Here is a 21,869-nt window from a genome sequence, read left to right on the forward strand (position 1 = left end):
AAATCACATCAGCATGTTACCTGTCAGCACTTATGCACTGCGGTACACCAAATTGGTTCCTAGTTTTGGGATTACAAAAGGTTAATTCTAGGACAGATGGATGTACTTAGGACAGTATCTGAAAATATATTTATAGGCCTGAAGTTCATATTTAATTATTCAAAGTTATCAGCAACCTTAAGCAATTAATGCATGCTGAAGAAAGCTACTCAGATTTATGTTCACCTGCGATTAACTAGATTTGTGAATGACATATTTTGTTTTTTACATTTGTTTCTACTGTCTACAGATTGGTATAAGAGCTGAGGGACTCGCTCAGATCCTGAGACGACAAGATATTCAGTTTAAGCAATTGCCAGTCTATAAGAAGATCGCCCAGATTGTGAAATTGGTGAGACTGGCTTGCTTTATTCTTTTATATCCCATCAACCTATTCCAAAGTGCTATAAAGTGTTTATTAAAGTGGTTTACAGTAGTTCCTGCCTCGTAGGAGCTTGCAATCTAGTAAAAGATGTAGCTTAAGTTTGAAGGCCCTAGGAAAAAAATGAACCTTCCACCCACCACCACCCCCCATTTTCTAACAAAAGCTTCAGCTATTCTTTTTAATTTTCTAGGTGCTGATTTGTAACAGAAGAGCTGTGTTTCAATTATATACTTTATTTATGATTTTATAAGCCAAGTGCCGACTGAGAAGAAGGAGAGGTTATAGTTGGTACTCCTCCTGACCACATATGACCAGGAGCAGCTCTATACTAGGCTTACAGTAGATACATTACTACTACATTAATACAGACACAAAACCACTTTGGTCAAAAATCAATGACTATACCTAAATACTTGTAGAGGGAAACCAGAGCATCTAGAAACCCACACAAACACGGTAACAACATACAAACTCCAAGTAGACATTGTATCTCGTGGAACCAATAGAGTTTTGTGTGTTTTTCCCTCCTTTCTAAATGTTTCACAATAAATCAACTTGCACCTTTGTACTTTTTTTTTTTTTGCCAGTTAAAGGGATTCAAGGCACAACCTTCGCAGATACCATTGTTTTCTACCTACATCAAGTTCTTCGGCCAGGAGCTTTCATCCAGTGATATCAACAAAAACACCATCCAAACTATAACTCAGGTAAGAACTGCCACAGGTTCAGAAATATAGAATCTACCTATATTTTGCCTGTTGTCTCTTTTAACCTACAATCTTTTTGTTTGATTTAATTTAGGCAATAAACGAACCAACAGAAAGGCATGCTACCATCAAGAACGTCATCAATAAGCTTTTGACTGGCATGGTTGGCCATTACGCTCGAGCGATCGTGGCTACTGAGGCCCGCCACATTCTACCCAGCACTGTTGGTTTGCCAATGGAGTTTAGCTGGCACACCATGATTGTGGGAAATGCCCCGATCAATCGTATGTACACCTGTTTTTTTTTTTTTTTTTGCAAATAGAAATTATTATGTAATGCGTGCTATAATAAAGGGACAGTCATCCCAGAGCTGATCATTTAAAATGTGTTAACACTGGTAGGTTTAATTACCCAGGAGCTTGTTGTCATGTATACTCCAGCCCCAGCCTGCTGACAGGACAATGAAAGAAAAATACTCTGTATTGTCAAAAGTATTGAGACACCTGCCTTTACACGCACATGAATTTTAATGGCATCCCAGTCTTAGTCCGTAGGGTTCAATATTGAGTTGGCCCACCCTTTGCAGCTATAACAGCTTCAACTCTTCTGGGAAGGCTGTCCAAAAGGTGCAGGTCAGTCAGGTTCCTCCACCCCAAACTTGCTCATCCATGTCTTTATGGACCTTGCTTTGTGCACTGGTGCAAATGATTTGGTGGAGGGGGGATTATTGTGTGGGGTTGTCTTTCAGGGCTTGGGCTTGGCCCCTTAGTTCCAGTGAAGGGAACTCTTAAAGTGTCAGCATACCAAGACATTTTGGACAATTTCATGCTCCCAACTTTGTGGGAACAGTTTGGTGATGGCCCCTTCCTTTTCAAACATGACTGCATACCAGTGCACAAGGAAACGTCTATAAAGACATGGATAAGCGAGTTTGGTCTGGAGGAACTTGACTGGCCTGCACAGAGTCCTGACCTCAACCTGATAGAACACCTTTGGGCTAAATTAGAGTGGAGACTGCGAGCCAGGCCTTCTCATCTAATAGCATTGTCTGACCTCACAAATGCGCTTCTGGAAGAATGGTCAAACATTCCCATAGACACACTCCTAAACCTCGTGGACAGCCTTCCCAGAAGAGTTGAAATTGTTATAGCTGCAAACTCAATATTGAACCCTATGAACTAATGCTGGGATGCCATTAAAGTTCATGTGCATATAAAGGCAGGCATCCCAATACTTTTGGAAATATTGTGTAACCTATTGTGTATTGTCTAACCTGCGCTACCTCTAATCCAATTAAATCATATACAGGGTGCTGCAAACAGTATAATTGTGTTCTTACAACCTATGTATAAATAATATTAAGAGTAACACTGTTGCACCTACCTAATTATCTATGAATACATCCAAATAATTAAAAAGAAATAGATTATATTGATGCTCTTCCAATAATACCAACTCTAAACATGAAATACAATAGTGTTCAAAAATATCACTCAACATCCATAAATCAGATATGCATCATAAGCTGTGTCAATATGCAATTGTACAAGTCCATGTTAGCTATATATAAATGTCTCTTCTATATATAATCAGTCTCTTGGCGAAGAGTGACCAATAATTCTTGCTTCCCCAAAAATCTTCCAATATTCCACCTCTTTTGTAGTTTTAATTGCATAAACAGTGATTCCCACCACCGTTCACTCATGCGCTCACCTCAAATGGTGGACCTGTCATGCGAAAGATCACATTTTGCTTTCCCCACTAAGGGGCTACTTTATTGTTCCTCTCAGATGGGGTCTCCCTTGAAAGCCTCCTCCTATTGCCAATTAAAGATGATTTCACATATATGGGTGGGTATCCCTGAGGAAGTCATGCGGCCGCAACAACACGTGTTGGGCAGAGCCAGGTGACTGATTGATTGCCAAAACCAGAAGTGACATAGGAACCGTGGCCCAACTGTTCTGTCATACACGCTGTATAGTTTTTTCTGTATATAAGTTACATTTTAATTAAATAAAATGTGTATTTAGACGTACTACACTATGGGGAACCCCTCTGTTATGTGAGTTCATTGCAGGACAAATATGTGATCTTTTAAAGGGCCATACACCCTTATTTGTTCTTTCATGTATTCAGTTATTTTTGGATTTTAATATATTTAATTCCTTCGTACAGTTGCTGTTACAGTGACCCCACCCTTCTCACCAGACTCTAGCATCAGTCGGCTGCTTGAATCTGAGGTGCACATCACTGCAGACGTCAACCCAAGGTGAAAACAAACTTTGTGCTAACAATGTACAATTGTTTAATTGCCAATAATGTTGTTTGTGAGAGAAGCAAACTATGTTTCAAATGCCACGTACACGTGATCGAATTGTCCAGCGGATCGCATTACGCCAGACAATTCGATCGTGTGTGGGCTCCGGCGGACTTAGAAAGTAGTTTTGACTCAAAATTTTTCCGCCGGACTTGGCTTTCAGCAGACAATCCGTTTCTCAATGTGCTAGTCCGGCAGACTAAGAATGATGCATGCTCAGAAGCAAGTACGAGAAGGAAGCTATTGGCTACTAGTTATTGAACTTCCTTTTTCTAGTCCAGTTGTACGTGCTGTACGTCATCACGTTAGAAATCATTGGACTTTCGGAGTGTCCGTGTGTGGCCAAGTCCGTTCGTTAGAAAGTCCGGCGGATTGTTTGCCGGATTGTTTGCCAGACTAAGTCTGATGGACAATTAGATTAGTGTGTACATGGCAAAAGACTGATGATTCATTAATGCACCATGTCTATTATGTTTTTCCACAGCGCATTAGTTCATGTGGTAGCCACCATGGGAGTAAACACGCCATTGTTACAGCATGGGTTGGAGTTCCATGGCAAAGCTCTTGCAAACACCCCCGTGAAAGTGGATGTCGTTGTAAACTTAAAGGAGAATAATATTAAGATTGAATCACAGCCACCCCAGCAAGAACAAGATCTTATTCGTATAAGGTATTGTTAATTTAACTATGGAATTTTTGAAGTCTTCTTTCTCTTAACCATTATTAATAAATGCAGTCTTCAGTGAGACTATAGCTGGTGACATCATTTTTTATATATATATATATATATATATATATATATATATATATATAAAATTGAGACCAGCACAAAACTTTTTAGTTTGGGACAGAATAATAGGACATTAATAAAGGCAGCTTCTGGTAGGTGATATGAGCTTTCAGCTTGAACAGGAAACTATGAGATGATACTGGATATGGTAATTCCAGCATTGTGTATGTAATCTTGTGGTTGACCTAGTTTCAATACATTTTTTTTCCAGTGGCCAAACACATGCTGTCTCAAGAAATGTTGAAAACTTGGATGCAAATAAGAAGATACAGCTTGTGCCAGCATCAGAAGGTCAGGACATCCTGAAAAAGCGCTTTCAATCATCAGGAAAGGCATCGACAGAAGCAGCCAGCTCCGTGGTAAGCAACATGGGACTCTATGTACCTTGGGAGGTGGAATCTTCCAAGTGTTTCTTATAATCATTTCACCATCTTGTTCCTTTTTTTTTAGGAATCTTTATCAGACGTTGGAAGCAAGAAATATCTGGATCTTGCCAAGAAGTCACATTTTTTCGGAGGTTTAATACATAAAATTTTCTCCCATTTCCATTTTTGTATTGGAATTCCCAAACTTCCCGCTAAAATTTGCCTTCAGCACAAGTCACATAATGCAGCAAGCAAAGGGCAGTCCTTGTTCTATCAAGCGTTGGGCACTCATGAGACTAAGCTGACAGTAGCACCAGGTAAAGTTTTCATGTAGGCTCTGTAATATACTTGTTGCATACAGGTGACATTTCTGTACAGTTTTGTGATCGGTGTTATTGTGTCTACAGCGCACACAAATCCCCCCATACAGAGAATCCAAACTGAAATCACCGTTGGGCACAAAGCAGCTTCCAAAGTAATTGCTCTAGTTGATGTAGAGAAGCATGAGGGAGAGCAGATGGAGCAATCTGAAATAACAAAGAGGCTGAGGCTCATTCTTGGAATACAAGACGATCTAACTGTAAGTGATTTTATTTTTTTTAACATAAAATCTTTATTGGAAATTGTTCAGATATAAACAGTACAAAATTGTCATGTAGCAAAAAGTGACTTAAGAAAATAGAATATGAATAACAAAATTAAAGTTTCAGTATATATCTGGTACATATAGCTTCCATATTATCAAACATAAAGAATGAAAGTATTGTTGATAAGGTATTGGGTCCCTGCCGGCATTGCCCATGCCAATCTATCCTATAGTGACCACTGTTTCTGGGGCTGTGGTCATCAGGGTGACGTCGTTCACACATGGTGGACGTACTCTAGACTGATTTGTTTCTGGTTCTGAATTTTTGTCTTCCTATTCACACCATTCCACCTCCCCATATAAAGAGAATCCAAATTTTCCCTACTACACTGCCCAGTTCCGGGCCTGTTCGCCTACCAATGTAAGCTCACTACCTACCTATTTTTGTCAGCCAAAAGATCGATTGCTCAAGCTTGGAAGAAACCATTTGTTCCCTTCCAGGGGGTAAGAGACCACATGACTGCCTTGATGCTTAACGAACAGATGTCTACCATCCGCATAGACACCAATGCTAAGTTTCTGAAAGTTTGGGAACCATGGCTGTCTTATGTCTTTCCTACCCCCCCCCCCCCCCCAACCAGCTTAGGTCTCCTATGACAGGTGGCGTTGATGTTCCCCGGGCCTTACCCTTCCGCCCCCTCTAGGCCTCTAAACTGGGCCCCCCTTCCCCTCTAGCTTTCCTCATCCTCTCCCTGGCTCCCCACTCATAAGGTGTGCTTTCCCTCTTTCCTTAGAACCCCCTTTCTACCTACCTTCTTTCTGGTTTCTGATCTAGATCTTCTTCTTAGAGCCGTATAAGCTTTAAATTGCACCATTGTGTAGATATTGGTGGGCCAGCGGAAACCCCATTGTTATAGGGAACCTTCCCAGGGTTCCTTGGCCCCAATAGCATTATGAAAAGGCCTATCTCCTGTTGTTACATAATTTCTTGTTTCATGCTGCTGTAGTTTATCTAGCTTTGTTAGCTAACTTTTGTCACCACTGTCAACGCTAGCTCCTGCGTGGGCAGAGCGTTAGCACGTTAACTACTTGTTAAAATGAATACAAATGATTGAAACAGAATATATTGATGATAAGGGAATTACAATTTAGGCGTGTAGTGATGCGTACTTAACAAACATACCTATAAAATGGGGGTTCAAAACAACAAATGAACAGACTTATTGAGGATTACAGAAAAAGACAGGTATAAAAAGAAATGGTGTCAAAAAATGGACATAGGAAGGCATTTTATGTCTCAAAAAAATACAGTATGTAAATGTAACTTATTATTCTTATACAAAGTAAGTGATTTGTGAGAAGAAAGTGGTGCTCTGAGTTTTGTTTTTTGCTTACAAATTACTTCTCTCTTAACTGCAGGCCACCAACGTAACCCTGCCACGAAAAAAGAATAAATACCAAACACATCATATACGTCGACATAACCTGGCAAGAAACGATACAGAACTTGCCCGCAAACAATCATCTCAGTCTTCAAGTTCTTCGTCTTCTTCTTCATCATCATCCAAAAATCCAAGCAGCAGTAGCAGTGGAAGGCAAAGCAGGCAGAAATCCACAAACAAGTCCGCACAGAATCAAAAGCAAAGGGGCCACAATAAGAGGCGTAGTTCCAGCAGCAGCAGCAGCAGCAGCAGCTCAAGCAGCTCAAGCAGCTCAAGCAGTAGCAGAAACTTGGGCAGGAGAGCTACCTCTAGCTCAAGCAGTAGCAGCAGCAGCAGTGAAAGCAGCAACAGGTCTAGAAAACACAGAGCAACCAGTAGTAGCAGCAGCAGCAGCAGCAGCAGCAGCAGCAGCAATCACAGCAGAGGCAGAAGGAGCAGCAGTAGCAGCAGCAGCAGTAGCAGCAGCAGCAGCAGAGGTAGTAGCAGCAGCAGCAGCAGCTCCAGAAGACATAGCAAAAAAAGACAACAATACGGCCATCCGAAACATCCCCATCAACATGGCAAGCAAAGCAGCAGCAGTAGCAGCAGTAGCAGCAGTAGCAGCTCCAGCAGCAGAAGCAGCAACAGCAGAAGGAGCAGTAGCAGCAGTAGCAGCAGTAGCAGCCAACAAGTAAGGGTAACCACAACAGTGATATATCTTTGTAGTATCTGTAATACCTCCCAGTTGCTTAGAATACATATTTTTTAAGGCACAACCACAGCCAAAGCAACCCATATAACTGCCAGGGGGCCCCAGAAGGGAAGAGAAGACCCAGTCCACGTCTATATAGGCACTGTATGATTGCTAGGTTGTAGAGTATGGATGTGCCAACTTTTTAACTCAAGGATCGCACATTGATCCACCTACCTGGACAACCTAATCCTGGCTGACTGCAAAGCTTTGGTATAAAGCACTGTGATTCAAGAAAAGCAGTTCAAGTCTCTTGGAAGCCCTTCCTGTGCCTAATTCCTATTGTATGGCTACAGCTTGCAAGTGTTCAGCAATCATTGGTAGAAAGTGTTCAAATAGAAGTTCATCTTAAAACTAACTAACTAAATCTACTCTCAGCGACATTCTGAGACTAACCTATCTAGCCCTGTAAAGAAGAAATCACTATATATACTTTTTCTGATGCTGCTCTGGTCCGGACCCCCGCTGAGCTGTCAGCGGTGGCCTCAGTGTGTGGGAGTGCACAGAAGAGGCAGCCGACAACAGAAACCCCATAGTAACTCTATGGGTGACATAATTTCCCAGGCATTTCCCAGTCGGCTGTCTTCTGCACACAGCATCTGCCGCTGGAGACTGGACCGGATCAGCTTTAAAAAAGGTATGTATAGCGATTTTTGCTTTACAGGGTTAGATAGGTTAGTCTTAGAATGTGGCTGCGAGTAGATTTAGAGATAGTTTTAGGCTGAACTGCTACTTTAAGCGGTAGATGTACATTATAGGCTGGTTGCTTTTGTAAATTGGAGTACATTACAAACCATCTACCATTGATAGGTGCCACGACAAAATTATGCTATTGAGCCCTGTCGTTTCTAGTTATGCCCTGGCTAAAAAACAAAACAAAAAAAACCTTACTGGCAGTAACATCAAGATTACTTTGTCAAATTAATTTGCTGCTGTAATTGACATACAGTCTAATTTCGTTACTTAATGTATATTAATCTGTTATGTTCTCTTTACAGGGATATAGACAGGGATATAGACACATTTACAACCTTCGCTTTAAGCCAGGCAAAGGACAAAATGTAAGTATCTCCTGTCTAAAGATGTTTTGTTTTTAACATTTATTTTGGGTGCCATGTGCAAAACATATATGGCACACGGTGAGAGAAAAAAAAGCATACTGTGTATTGTGACTGTGCATATAAATTATGATCATTGGATTGTACCAATGACCATGGATTATACCATGGATAATCCATCCATGCACCATGGATTATATCATTGTACAAAAAGTACAAGACGCCAGTCATTCAGTAAAAACCTTTACCAACTTAACAAAGTCAAAATCTAACAATTTTGGCTTAATGATATTTGATTAGCCAAGTAACATTTCTCAAAATGTCAGCTTTTGCAGGGATAACCAAACAGGTTATGGTGAGGTGGGCTAAAACGATACATAAAGCCTTCAACTAAACCAGCACGGTGAAGCCCTCTTAAAGGAATCTGCTTATCTCACATCCATCACAAATATAAAAAAATATGCTGCATCTGTGCTGTAAACTGGCAGTGTTGGATGTGTATACACAAAAAAGAAAGGCAAAAATGGGAACCAAGAAAGAATGTGTGCCCATGGGACTGTCTTGAGTGGTGCCAAATAAAATTGATACCAAAAAGTAAAAAGGATACAAAATGTATTTTATAGTTCAAAATAAAATCAGGGTTTAGGTCTGGAGACATGATTGGCTAGTCCATCATCTTTACCCTCAGCTTCTTTAGCAAGGCAGGGGTTGTATTAGAGGTGTGTTTGGGGTCATTATCATATTGGAATACTGCCCTGCGGCCGAGTCTCTTAAGGGAGGGGATCATGCTCTGCTTCAGTATGTCACAGTACATGTTGGCATTCATGGTTCCCCAGCTCCCCAGTGCCGGCAGCACTCATGCAGCCCCAGACCATGACACTCCCACCACCATGCTTGACTGTAGGCAAGACACACTTGTCTTTGTACTCCTCACATTATTGCCGCCACACACTTGACACCATCTGAACAAAATACATTTATCTTGGTCTCATCAGACCACAGGACATGGTTCCAGTAATCCATGTCCTTAGTCTGCTTGTCTTTAACAAACTTTGTTGTGCATCATCTTTAGAAGAGGCTTCCTTCTGGGACAACAGCCATGCAGTCTATTTTGATGCAATGTGCAGCACATGGTCTGAGCACTGACAGGATGACCCCCCACCCCCCCCCCCCCCCCCCCACCCCTTCAACCTCTGCAGCAATGCTGGCAGCACTCATTAGTATATTTCCCAAAGACAACCTCTGGATATGACACTGAGCACGTGCACTCAACTCCTTTGGTCGACCATGGCGAGGCCTGTTCTGAGTGGAATTTGTCCTGTTAAATCACTGGATGGTCTTGACCACTGTGCTGCAGCTCAGTTTCAGGGTCTTGGCAATCTTCTTACAGCCTAGGCCATCTTTATGTAGAGTAACAATTCTTTTTTTCAGATCCTCAGAGAGTTCTTTGCCATGAGGTGCCATGTTGAGCTTCCAGTGACCAGTATGTGAGAGTGAGAGTGATAACATCAAATTTAACACACCTGGTCCCCATTCACACCGGAGACCTTATAACAAGTCACATGACACCGCAGAGGGAAAATGGCTAATTGGGCTCAATTTGGACATTTTCACTTATAGGGGTATTTACTTTTGTTGCCAGTGGTTTAGATATTAATGGCTGTGTGTTGAGTTATTTTGAGGGGACAGCAAATTTACATTGTTATACAAGCTGTACACTCATCACTTTACATTGTAGCAAAGAGTCATTCCTTCAGTGGTTTCACATGAAAAGATATAATAAAATATATACAAACATGTACTCACTTTTGTGAGATACTGTATATGTAGCTGAAAGCTCCAAAGGCAGTAAAAATTCATCTGTATAAAAGGTATACCTACGCAACCAGAAATTTGACAGGTGCACAGAAAAGACACCATGAATGGCGTAGGTATAAAAAAGACCCCAGCCAAGTGAAGTCAAGTCTCTTTTTTACATTTTGGTATCAATTTTATTTATTTATTTATTTCAGATACTTATATAGCGCTGTAAATTTATGTAGCGCTTTGCATACAGTATATCTATTGGACATTCACATCAGTCCATGCCCTCAAGGAGCGTACAATCTAAGGTCCCTAACTCACATACATACATACACATACTAGGGCCAATTTTAGAGAGGATCCAATTAACCTACCTGCATGTCTTTGGATTGTGGGAGGAAACAGGAGTACCCGGAGGAAACCCAGGCAGGCACAGGGAAAACATGCAAACTCCAGGCAGGTAGTGTCATGGTTGGGATTCAAACCGTTTGCGCAACTCATGAAAGTCTTGCCGGCAAAAATTCTTTCTTGGTTGTCATATGTTTTAGAGACTGAGTTCTGCCATCGTTTTAGAGACTGAGTTCTGCCATCGTCTTAGAAACTGTGGCCTCTTCTTTGTTTGTATAAAAGTAAAAATTTAACTTTTTAGGTGTTTCTTCCCAGGAAGTGTACAGAATATTGCTAAAATTGCATGCTCGTGTAGTACTAGAGAAACAAGTCCTCATGACTAGCCCACAAACATTGCCCAACAAAGTTATATAATTCAACCATATTATTTTAGCACCACATTTGTCATTACAGATATAACAATGGGATTTGTTGATTTAGTAAAACTGGACAGTGCAAAATCGGAGGCAGCTATGTGTAGAAACCAATCAGCTTCTAACATCAGCTTGTTCAATTAAGTTTCAACAAAAAAACCTAGAAGCTGATTGGTTTCTATGCAGTGCTGTACCAGATTTTGCACTCTCTAGTTTTAGTAAATCAACCCCATTAAGTAGTGGACTTTTTTGTGTATATACTGTATATATGTAATTGGGATGTGATATTGATTTCATCCACTGATACACTTATATATTTCTGCAGCAGTTTGAATGGTATATCTGGTATGACTACCACTACTACCTTAAAATAAGACATGCAGATGCCTTCTGCTTTAAGAAAGCTCCACTGAGCCTTTTTTTTTGCTGGCTAATTATACGGTTAGCATAGAGATGTATAATATTACAGACATTAATACAATACTGTAACATGAGCTACCATTTCATTTTCTAGAAGGGCAGCAAACAACGGGCAGGTTCTTCATCCTCATCCTCATCCTCATCCTCATCCTCATCCTCAAGCTCTTCCAGCAGAATCAGTACTGCACACAAGGTAGGCATGGTGTTTGAGATCTTTCATGCTAAGTTCATCTCCAGTTAGCAAGATCCTTCTTACATCCTGTTCCTTTGTTTTCCAACTCTGCATAGGGCAAGTTTTTGGGAGACAACACTCCTCCAATACTGGTTATGACTGTAAAGGCCATCAGACATGACAACTCACACCAAGGATACCAGCTGATTGTCTACGCACAGAATTCTATGGCTAAACCCCGCATACAGGCCTTCATTGTGGACCTTGACAAGACAAGCAGGTGGAGAGCGTGCTTTAATGCTGGAGTGATGAACTCACACAAAGCTAAGGTAGGCCAACCAGTTTCTCTGCCTAGGTACAAAAATATAAAAGCCTCAAGCTTTCCATGTCTTACATTAAACCAATTTGTTATTTTGGGTTTTTCAGGCCAGCTTGAAGTGGGGACAGAACTGTCAAGATTATAATATCGTTACCAAGGCTCAATTTGGTCTTTTGGGATGGCAGCCAGCTGTGAGAGTGAGTACCAAGTGGTCTAGAGTCCCATCTCGGCTGAGGTCTCTTATTGGAAAGTAAGTTTTTGTTAGGATTTATATAGTGCTAATGATGTTTTTTTTATAATGTCATCATCAAGGCTTTAAAAATCATCAAATAAACAAATGGATAAAACACCAGGAATGAGAAATTTGTCAAAAAAAATCTTAAACTATTAATTTTTTAAAAGAGACAGACACAAGTCGTAGAGGATTAATGACTAGATGATGGTACAGAAATGAGGAAAAAACAGTTGGCAAAAGTGAAATGTTAGGGCTGAAGGTTTATATGGTGTCCTGAAAAGGTGTATTTTAAGACTAAAGTTCGCCATAGAGCGCTTTCACATGGGCAGCCATGGGATGGTAAAAACAGGTGGCTCCCCTGGGCACCCATCTAAATTTCAACATTACAGTCAGACAGGGCAATACACATGCCACGACAGTGGCAATATTATTTTAGCCTGCAGAGCTTGTCAGGCGCTTCCGCCTGTCAAACTGGCCAATTGAAATCAAAGGGAGCATGCTGCAACTGCTAGTCAAACTTTAGGTTTGCGGTTGCGATTTTCTAATACAAAATCTGCTTTGGGATTAGAAATAAATCGGCTGCTGCTATACTCCCCTCTGCAAAGCAGTCCATCGGAACACTTTTCAGAGGGCGATAAGCACTACCGCCAATGCCAATGTCAAAGAACCCATACACTGTTAGATTTTTTTCGTTCAGTCACCAGTTATGTCAGAAGACATTCTTCAAAACTCTTGAGCTTCCTGTGGCAGCTGTCAACAAATTGGAGGCAGCTGCTGTTTGGCTGTAAACTTTCTGTACCTCTCTTTTAATTTTTCAATCCTAGGATGTCAGGTGGAAGGGGGTTGATAGGACCACCTATGTAGCAAATTTAATCTGGTTAAGCAGGAACCAGCCGAAATTGTATAGTGTATGGCCAGCTTAGGAGAGTTGGTAGACATCTGATGATTTAATGACAGGTAGGTCCTGATAAAAGGTGCAGCTCAAAGTAAACCCTGGGGATATACATGAAAAACAGTGACAAATTTGGATGAAATGTTTCCATTTCAATAACTGTCCATGGCATTCCTTGATGAAGACACAGAGGATTGTAATCACAGTCCACAGCACCTTCTATTTATATGCTTTTCTGGTTGCCCTGCATTTTATTTTAAAAGCTTAAAACAAAGCTCTTTAAGCCTTAACAACATTTGTAAGTCTTACATTGGTGTTAAATGTTCTTCCTGTGTTTTTTTAGCTTGGACAAATATTTCGCTGGGGCTTCTTACTTTTTGGGATTCTCTGAGACTTACAAGAAGAACCCTCAGCATCAAATCAGAGTCACAGTGGCCCTCAGCTCTCCGCGTACTGTTGATATTGTTCTCCAACTTCCAAGGGTAAATATATATATATATATTCCTGTGTGTATTGCATCTGCAATTTCATGAGTGAAAAGTCCTCTGTTTGTCCTGGTGACCATTATCACTGATACAGAACATGATTCTAAATTGTACAATTGTCACCAGGGCACAAGGTAAAGGATGGTAATTGTTGCAATCCAAAAATGACCCACTGCATGGACCAAAACAACATTCACCCATCAATATCTATCTAGCTACCTAATCAGTTGTTGGTATAGATGTAGGAATTGCCATTGCCTCATTAGTAATAGGGAACATGGGCACCTTGAACCCCTAAAGCCGGCCATATATGGATCAGCTATGGCCAGTTCAGCAGGCACTGGCTGAATTTCAATCCATGTATGGGCAGGGTGGTTATACACAAGTTAATCTGTCAATAGACTTGTGCAAAACCAGCCTGTCGGGTTTTTCCTGAATGATCATTGCCACCAGATATAGTCGGCAACACTGATCATTGTATTCTGCTGGCGGGGGAAGGCTCTCCATTGGCAAAATACAATAGCTCCCCCCATCCCCCATCCACTTTGAATTAATTTTTGTTCAACCCACTGGTTGGACAGCGAAAAAAATGCACCATGTATGGCATGGCTTAGTCACTGTGTTTGTATGTCCTTATAATCAAAGACATTCATAAAATGAAAGCGGCATCTGGACTAAAGAAAGATTTGGGTGATAAATACAATAGGGCTAAGGTGAAGAGATGGAAGGAATCATGTATTAGGGTCTTCCCCAATGCCCTGTAATCAGCTTATGATGAGTGAAAAATACTTGTATATTACAGGAACTAACTGTAGTGCTTTATAGTTGTCATCAATTTGTTACATGGCAACTAATCTCTATGTCCTTATTGACTGGTTGCAGACTACCCTGCACTACAATGCTCTCAGAATCCCAATACCAATTCCAATCCGACGCATTACACAGAGTGCCATTCTACAGGTTCCATCTCTGAATATTCTTGCTGAAGCACCCCAGATGCTTAAGGAATCTTTGCAAGGTTTGATGAGCTAAAAGATTGTACAAAAAAAAAAGAAACAATGACTACAGTGGTGCTCTTTTATATGCTGACCAAATTCACTTGTTGACAGGAGAATGCAAGGTATCCGAAAACCAGATCACAACCTTTAATGGAGTGAATCTGGCCCAGACAATACCCGAGGGCTGCTACCACATCCTGGCCCAAGACTGCAGCGAAGAGTTAAAGTTCATGGTGATGGCAAAGCCATCCAAGGATGAGCCTAGCAAAAATGACATTAACATCAAACTTGGCTACTAGTAAGTACATAATTTATGTGTGCAAACTGCTGCTATAGGCAATCTTTATTTTCCAAAAATAATTTATATTATTGGTCCTATAATTTATTTTTTCATGGAATTGTTTCTTACTTTTGTTTTACTCTCTCTTTGTAACGTCCTCTGTGAGCTCCTGAACTTCCTTTTCCTCCTAACTTAGAGTTGTTTGTGATGAGCAGTGCACATTAGTCGCACTGCTCTACATATACTACAAATCCAATAGTCCAGAGTCCATAGCCCATCTCAGTGAGCACCAGAGGCTGGCTATGTTCCCACATCATACAGTCAGACCATGGAGAAAGAACATAGCCACCCTCTAACAGGAAGTCAGATCACAACAGTGAAAAAAAAAAAAGGAATTTGGGGATTTAGGGCTGAAAACAAAAGTACGTACTTTTTAAAATGTAGATATACTTGAATAAATCAGAATTTAGTGTCACTTTAATTAATATATACATTTGTAGACATGTTTTCAAGGTGTGGAACAGCACTTTCCAGTAGTGAAAATTTGAACTCTTTTTAATCTATGTGATTCCACTACCAACTATGGATGGCAAACAGGCCATAGGTCATCACTTGCCATTGATGGGTTTATTTAACACTTTTTTGACCAGAGATTATTGATGCCTAGATGCCCAGACCACATTTGGCAGCATCAATGTGTGTTGCTTTCCTTTAAACCAACTCTATGACTAATTTCCATGCCTAAACAATTTTTATACATATTTTTATATTTTAAAATGAATTTAATATAATTTTTTGTATCTGATGAACATTGCAGTCAAAAGATGGCAGTGTTCATCTGCAGACTCAAAGCTTTCACTAATGTATTATTTACATCAAATCAGAACACTCTTTAATTGGTTCCTAATCATTAGAGGGGACCTAGCGGTCACTGACTGCCAAAATTAAGAACAAGCAGCTATTCAAAGTGTTGTTTGCTGGTTCTCAAAGGGGAGAACATATTTAAATGTATCCTTGGCACAGAGCATCATGTCAGGGAACATTAATATACAGATTGAGGGTGGAAAGGGGCTAATAGCCAAAGAGCAATTTGCAAAGTTAATTTTACTTCCAAAATACTTACTTAAACATTCAAATGATAACATTAAAAGCAATAACGAAAAACATGTTAAAAAAGTCCCCTTTCCTTTTTTCATTCAGTGACATTAACATGTACCAGAAGTCTGGTGCTACAGAAATTTCCATCAATGACCACACTCTTTCTATGGAACAGCTCCCATACAAATCCTTTGGTGGTATGTATCCCTTTTCTACAAGATATGTCAGGTGGATTGTACTAAAATATAAAGCTAAAATGTTTGTTGCCTCAACAGAACCAGCAGTGGAAATTTTCAAAACGGAAACAGGTGTGTCCCTGGTAGCACCCGACTTTGGTATCGAGAACATTAACTATGATCAAGGAAATGTTCAGGTATTATCCTTACGTATCTTTTACATCTTTGTATTTCCTCAAACTGTGTCTTTATTATACAACATGTAGTTCATATGCAGTAGACTGAGCCAGACAGTGAAAGCATTCCAAGATGGGAATACAATGTGGATTTATGCAAAAATATACCATCTCCATCTCAGTTGTTGTCTGTCATACCAGGTACGACCAACTCTCACCATGAAAGGCGAGTTATGCGGTATATGCGGTCGTAATGATGATCAGTTCGTTCAAGACTTCCGAAGACCTGATGGATCTGTTGCCAAGGATGCATCTAGCCATATTCATTCTTGGATCCTTCCTTCTCAGTCCTGCACAGAAGGTACTCCTAGAAACCAACTCTGGGTGGTTAGTGGTGATGGTGGGAAGCTTGTATAGTTAGCAACCAAATTCCACTTTAACACTAAAGATTAGGCTATTGGTAGATCAACACAAAATTGCAGAGGTAACCATCCCATTTTACATATTTCCCTCTAGGGGTGTATTTACAGTTCACGCATGGCACCATCCACCATCCATATCTTCTGTACAGTTTTTCTTTTTGGAAAACGGTCAACTAGAATGTTGCCCCTGGGGCATGTTAATTAACAGTAATGATTCCTCACAACAAGAATAACTATTGCATTTCTCAAAAGACACAGTGGGGAATAACATGCTTTTAATAAACAAGAACAATAAAAATAAAAGAAACTGCAAAAGAAAGATCAGCTCAATGAAATACTCAATGATTGTCATAAGTACAATAAGTCTATAAAGGGGATTTAGGGGTTAGCTTGGGGAAGGAATAGTAATAATTTTGGTTAATTGCAGAACTGCACAAGCATTAACAATAATAAATTGAAGGTGGAGAACAGTCTTTATTTAATAGTTCTATTTTTTTCAAGGGGAGACTGGGGAGGACTAAGAAACATTTTCCAAAAAATGTAATTCTTCCTTTGCTTCACTTATTCTGCTAAGGTTGCAACCTTAAACACACTCTTGTGAAACTTGAGGATGAAATCTATGGTGAAAAGTCCAAGTGTTATAATGTTCATCCTGTCCTGCGCTGTTCCAAACAATGTCGTGCAATCAAGACCGTTAATGTGCCCATTGGTTTCCACTGTCTGCCCTATGGTAGGTGTTCACTCAACTTGTTCAGTGTATAAAGTGAAAATAGCAGTTCAATAAAAAAAAAAGTACCTCATTGGGCCTTTTCTGTCAAGAAATATAGTTTTCATTTACAAAGAGTTAACATTAAAAGAGCATTGTATAACATATCTGATTGATGAACAGTCTGAATCGGCCTATGTTGCCCTATACATATTGTGTCATGTCTTAGCAACAGGAAGGGGAGACAAAGTTAAGTTGCTAAAAGAGAAATAAACAAAGTTCTAAATCACACATGCATTATACCCAAAGTTGCCTTTCTTTTTAAAATTAGTCTAAAAATGTCAAAGTCGTACAAAATTCTGTTAGAGAATAGCTAGTGGTAGTTAATCACACATGAACTGGACTGTCCTTGTAATGCTGAAGATGTTTCACCTATAATTCAAATCCATAGCCCCCTACTGTTCCTGATTAAGGCTTCGTCCACATGGGCGTACTTAAGGTCTGTCTTTTGCCTGCCTGGGATGCACTGGTGTTCCATGCATCCGCAAGCAGGTAGTCCCCATTCAAATCAATTGGGATGCAGAGACTGCAAAGACACAGCTGCTGCTCCCAATTTTACTTCCTTGTGGGTGTAGGTGCATTTCTCTGAACTCACAGTGTTATGAACATGAACTATGACCTTAAAGCCTTATGCCGCGTACACACGGGCGGACTGTATGGCGTACTTAGTCCGTCATACAATCCGACGGACAGTCCGTCATACTTTCGACTGAACGGACTTGACCACACACGGATACCCAAACAGTCCGTCGAAAGCTTGCGCAATGACGTGTACAGCACGTACGACGGGACTAGAAATAGGAAGTCCAATACACAGCAAAGCACCCTTCCGCCATGTAAATCCTTTCTGGGCATGCGCCATTCTTAGTCCGTCGAACTAGCCTACTGACGAGTGGATTGTCCGCTGAAACCAAAGTACGACGGACAGAATTTTGAAAAATCCGAAATACTTAGTACGCCAGACTGCACGCTGAAAAAGTCCGCTGAAGCCCACACACGAGCGGACTGTCCGCTGAAATGTGTTTCGACGGACTAAGTACGCCATACAGTCCGCCCGTGTGTACGCGGCATTAGATAGACAGTCCTTCTTTTGGAACTAAATTCATCTGTCCCTCTTTCCTACTTAGTTGTTGCTTTTATTGATCTGATGTATAGCCTTATACAAAAAAACAAAACGGTATTATTTAACTATCAGTGTTTATTAGTGCACTAAACTATTCATCCAAATGCTAAAGCAGCCTTTCTCAACCTTTTCAACACCCTTAATATAACTTTCCTGTCTCAGTGAGCCCCTGCTAAAAATTTCTATATCTACAACTCATGTTTCTTACACTTGTGGTCATTGGGAAGAAATACCCCCTTACAGCTAGCTAAAAAGATCAATGATGTCAGAGTGAACCCTAGTGTTCTATGGAAGCTTGTTTGAGAAACCCTGCTCTATGGTATTGAATTTGTTACTTTAAAAAAGCCAGGTGTCCTTCGGCCTACCTACTGCTAAAAAGTATCTGGGCAATTTAACTAATCACAATAGTGTCATGAGATGTGTCAAGGCAGATGTTGATTGTCCAAGAACAAGATAGGAACTGTGAATGTTTATGAAAACACCCGATCCCCACACTTATGCCCTGTACACACGGTCAGACATTCCGACCACAAAATCCGTCTGATTTTTTCCGACGGATTTTGTCCGAAACTTGTGTTGCTTAAAGTTGTTGTCTCACAAGTTGTTGTCTCACAAAGTTTCGCAAAATCCGATCGTTCTGAACGAGGTGACGTCAAACGCATACATCAGGACTATAAATGGGCCTCGCGTGGCACTTTGTCCGTCGGAATTGTCTAGACAGGATCGGAATTTATGCGATTGGATTTTGTTGTCGGAAAATTTTAGATCCTGCTCTCAAACTTTGTGCGTCGGAAAATCCGACAGAAAAAGTCCGATAGAGCCCACAAACGATCGGATTTTCTGACAACATAATCTGATCGGACTTTTTCCATCGGAATTTCCAACCGTGTGTACAGGGCATTATAGTATGTGAACTGTGGAAGCCACTTGGATGAGTAGTGAAATTCAACATTCCCAAGTCTTCAACAGTCCCAAACAAGTCTAGGTAAGGGTGGTTAACTACTACTAGCTATACCATGACCTGAATAAATGACAACCTTTACAAGCAATTATACTGCAAGAGAATAATTGCTTGGACCGCTCAAACTATCGTTTGAATTTGAATAGTTGCAGTGGTTTGTTTTTAGATAGTTATTTCTGCCTCAATTTTATGCTTTAAGCCTGCAGTCTCTACACACCACTTTCCTTTTTTATGAAGTCTAATTTATTATTTTTAATGTGTCTTCTTCCTCTAGATTCAGCTCTGGAACTGGTTGAAGGACAAACATACCTAGACAAACCTGAAGATATCACAGAAATTGTACAAGCCCACACTGCCTGCGCATGTGAATCCTGCTCATCTTAATCTGATATGACACCGTCACTTTATTATTGGAAGTTACTTTAATTCCCTGTATAATCTGTGTAACCCACAGAGACATGATTTTGACTTCAGGGTTATCCCAAGAAGTAATCTCTTTGTAATGTATTTCGTTCCCAATAAAAAGTTTGCATTCAAAAATACTGCTGTTTGGTTTCCTTTACCAATAAAGATTTGAATATATGGTCTACCCTCAGTGAGAAGCTGTACTGCAGTAATAAACAGAATGATGTGAAAGAGGAGGGTTATTGATGCATATATTATAATTGGTTACTCCAGTATATATTACAATTGGTTATTCCAGTTACATTTTAATGTATTTTCAAAATAAAATTAAATTTAGGTATGGTCATATTTACATAGTTATATTGCTCCAGCTTGGATTTGGATGGGGCCTACTCGCCCTGTTTATGGGTACTATACCAGGTTGTGAGGCTGGGGCCAAACTGCCTAAGAATGGGGACCACTCCATGGAAGCAGTCACTAATCCATAGGACTAGGCGAGACCACAGTCATGTCACAATCAGCATTAAGGGGGAACCCCATGATTAGAAGTGAGCTGTCCACCTTTCTCTTCACTGTGAGATACTCTTACTGTATACATTATCTTCCTGAATTCAGCATTTTGAGGGTATCACCGTGGAGCCTTTGTCCCACTCCACCATCTCAGCTACTTTGCCACCTCTCTCCCAGTGGCAGAACAGACTCCCACACTAACCAGAGGACCAGCCACCCATGTCTGGTACCACCTTCCCACTGGCTGCTATAGCATTCCTACCAGTCCTGGTTAGTCATACAACATCATGTTGGGCATCTTCCTGCCCTCTACCCGCTTAACCTAGTGCATTACCACCACCAAATTTTATTGAATAAAAAAAGCCAAAAAACATACTGACAAAACATGAGTGTGTTTGATACGCCTGGTTCATTAATGCACCCCTTTCAATGACTTCAGACTAAAGTTTCACTAGTAATAACTTTACTGAACAATTCAGCAGTACAGTCCATAGCACAGCACATATAAATGGTGGGGAATTTTGTTGCTCCAACAGAACTACATGGCTCTGCAGGCCCGATACAGCACTCTTCTGAAGAACAGCCTCTACTGAGCCCTCCCCTCTCAAATATATCGGGACCCTAGAAAAACCCAGTAAATAGTCCAGTTTCTGTTAACCCCTTCCCATCCCTGGCAGCTGAAAACTAGTGCAAATACCTTAACAGCGAGAATACAGTCAACTCTAACCTGTAATCATATGCTTACATGGACCACTGTATGTATGTATGTGTTATACCTGTAGGATCCCCATGGAAGCTGGAAATCTTTGTAGTAGGCACACCTACTATAGTGATCTCCACTAGCTTCCAGGTCCCATGGCAAGCAGCTGCCCTGTTTCATTGTTGAACACAGGAGGTTGTTTGCTCGGCACAGGTGCCATTCAGACAACACTTTGCATTTGCTCAGCGAATGCAAATCATTCTCTGATTGGATGAGATGGAGAGATGGGGACAGAATGAGAATCAAAGAATCTTTTGTGCTTATTGAGAAAATGCAAAACTTTCTCTGAATAGCACCTATGCCGAGCAAAATTACCACCTGTGTTCAGTGAGCAGAAGGACATCGTCTGGGACCCAGTAGCTAGAAGAAATCACTGTATTAATGGAGCCTACTACAGTGATTTTCAGCTTCCAGGGGTATCCCATAGGTATGGACCAATGTAACTACGTATCAATTTCCATACCTAAACTTCATCTTTAAAGTCAAGGCAATAAATATGAATTCCATTATAAATGCTGTATTAACAACATTGATTTTTCTAGTCATGCCTCCACTTTTCTGTTACAGTGGTTGTGAAGAATAGACTCCAGAAAAGACCCAGTGCTCTCAGTAATATAAGAGATCGGGTCAGACACAACCCCTTTTCTTCTTTACAATAAAAAGGTCTGTGTGAGTATACAGGGCTGTG

At 40.5% G+C, this 21,869-nt stretch overlaps 1 protein-coding gene across 1 annotated transcript in view; it reads left to right on the forward strand.

Annotated features, from left to right (window-relative positions):
- LOC143926535 (vitellogenin-A2-like) overlaps positions 1-20,046 on the forward strand; it is a 36,862-nt gene extending 16,816 nt beyond the window's left edge. The window contains exons 15-35 of the mRNA XM_077450342.1: positions 290-391; positions 1,012-1,131; positions 1,226-1,415; positions 3,307-3,400; positions 3,933-4,118; positions 4,450-4,597; positions 4,689-4,920; positions 5,011-5,183; positions 6,609-7,301; positions 8,360-8,422; positions 11,498-11,596; positions 11,692-11,904; positions 12,002-12,144; positions 13,365-13,503; positions 14,389-14,524; positions 14,616-14,802; positions 15,985-16,079; positions 16,158-16,255; positions 16,436-16,595; positions 17,231-17,386; positions 19,781-20,046. Of these exons, the coding sequence (XP_077306468.1) occupies positions 290-391; positions 1,012-1,131; positions 1,226-1,415; positions 3,307-3,400; positions 3,933-4,118; positions 4,450-4,597; positions 4,689-4,920; positions 5,011-5,183; positions 6,609-7,301; positions 8,360-8,422; positions 11,498-11,596; positions 11,692-11,904; positions 12,002-12,144; positions 13,365-13,503; positions 14,389-14,524; positions 14,616-14,802; positions 15,985-16,079; positions 16,158-16,255; positions 16,436-16,595; positions 17,231-17,386; positions 19,781-19,890 (3,537 nt within the window). The 3' untranslated portion in view covers positions 19,891-20,046. The remainder of the gene's footprint in view (positions 1-289; positions 392-1,011; positions 1,132-1,225; positions 1,416-3,306; positions 3,401-3,932; positions 4,119-4,449; positions 4,598-4,688; positions 4,921-5,010; positions 5,184-6,608; positions 7,302-8,359; positions 8,423-11,497; positions 11,597-11,691; positions 11,905-12,001; positions 12,145-13,364; positions 13,504-14,388; positions 14,525-14,615; positions 14,803-15,984; positions 16,080-16,157; positions 16,256-16,435; positions 16,596-17,230; positions 17,387-19,780) is intronic.
- The last annotated feature ends 1,823 nt before the right edge of the window (positions 20,047-21,869 follow it).

Source organism: Lithobates pipiens, unplaced genomic scaffold (assembly GCF_037356315.1).
Source record: "Lithobates pipiens isolate NorthernLeopardFrog02 unplaced genomic scaffold, aLitPip1_a1.2 Scaffold_23, whole genome shotgun sequence".
Classification (NCBI taxonomy): domain Eukaryota; kingdom Metazoa; phylum Chordata; class Amphibia; order Anura; family Ranidae; genus Lithobates; species Lithobates pipiens.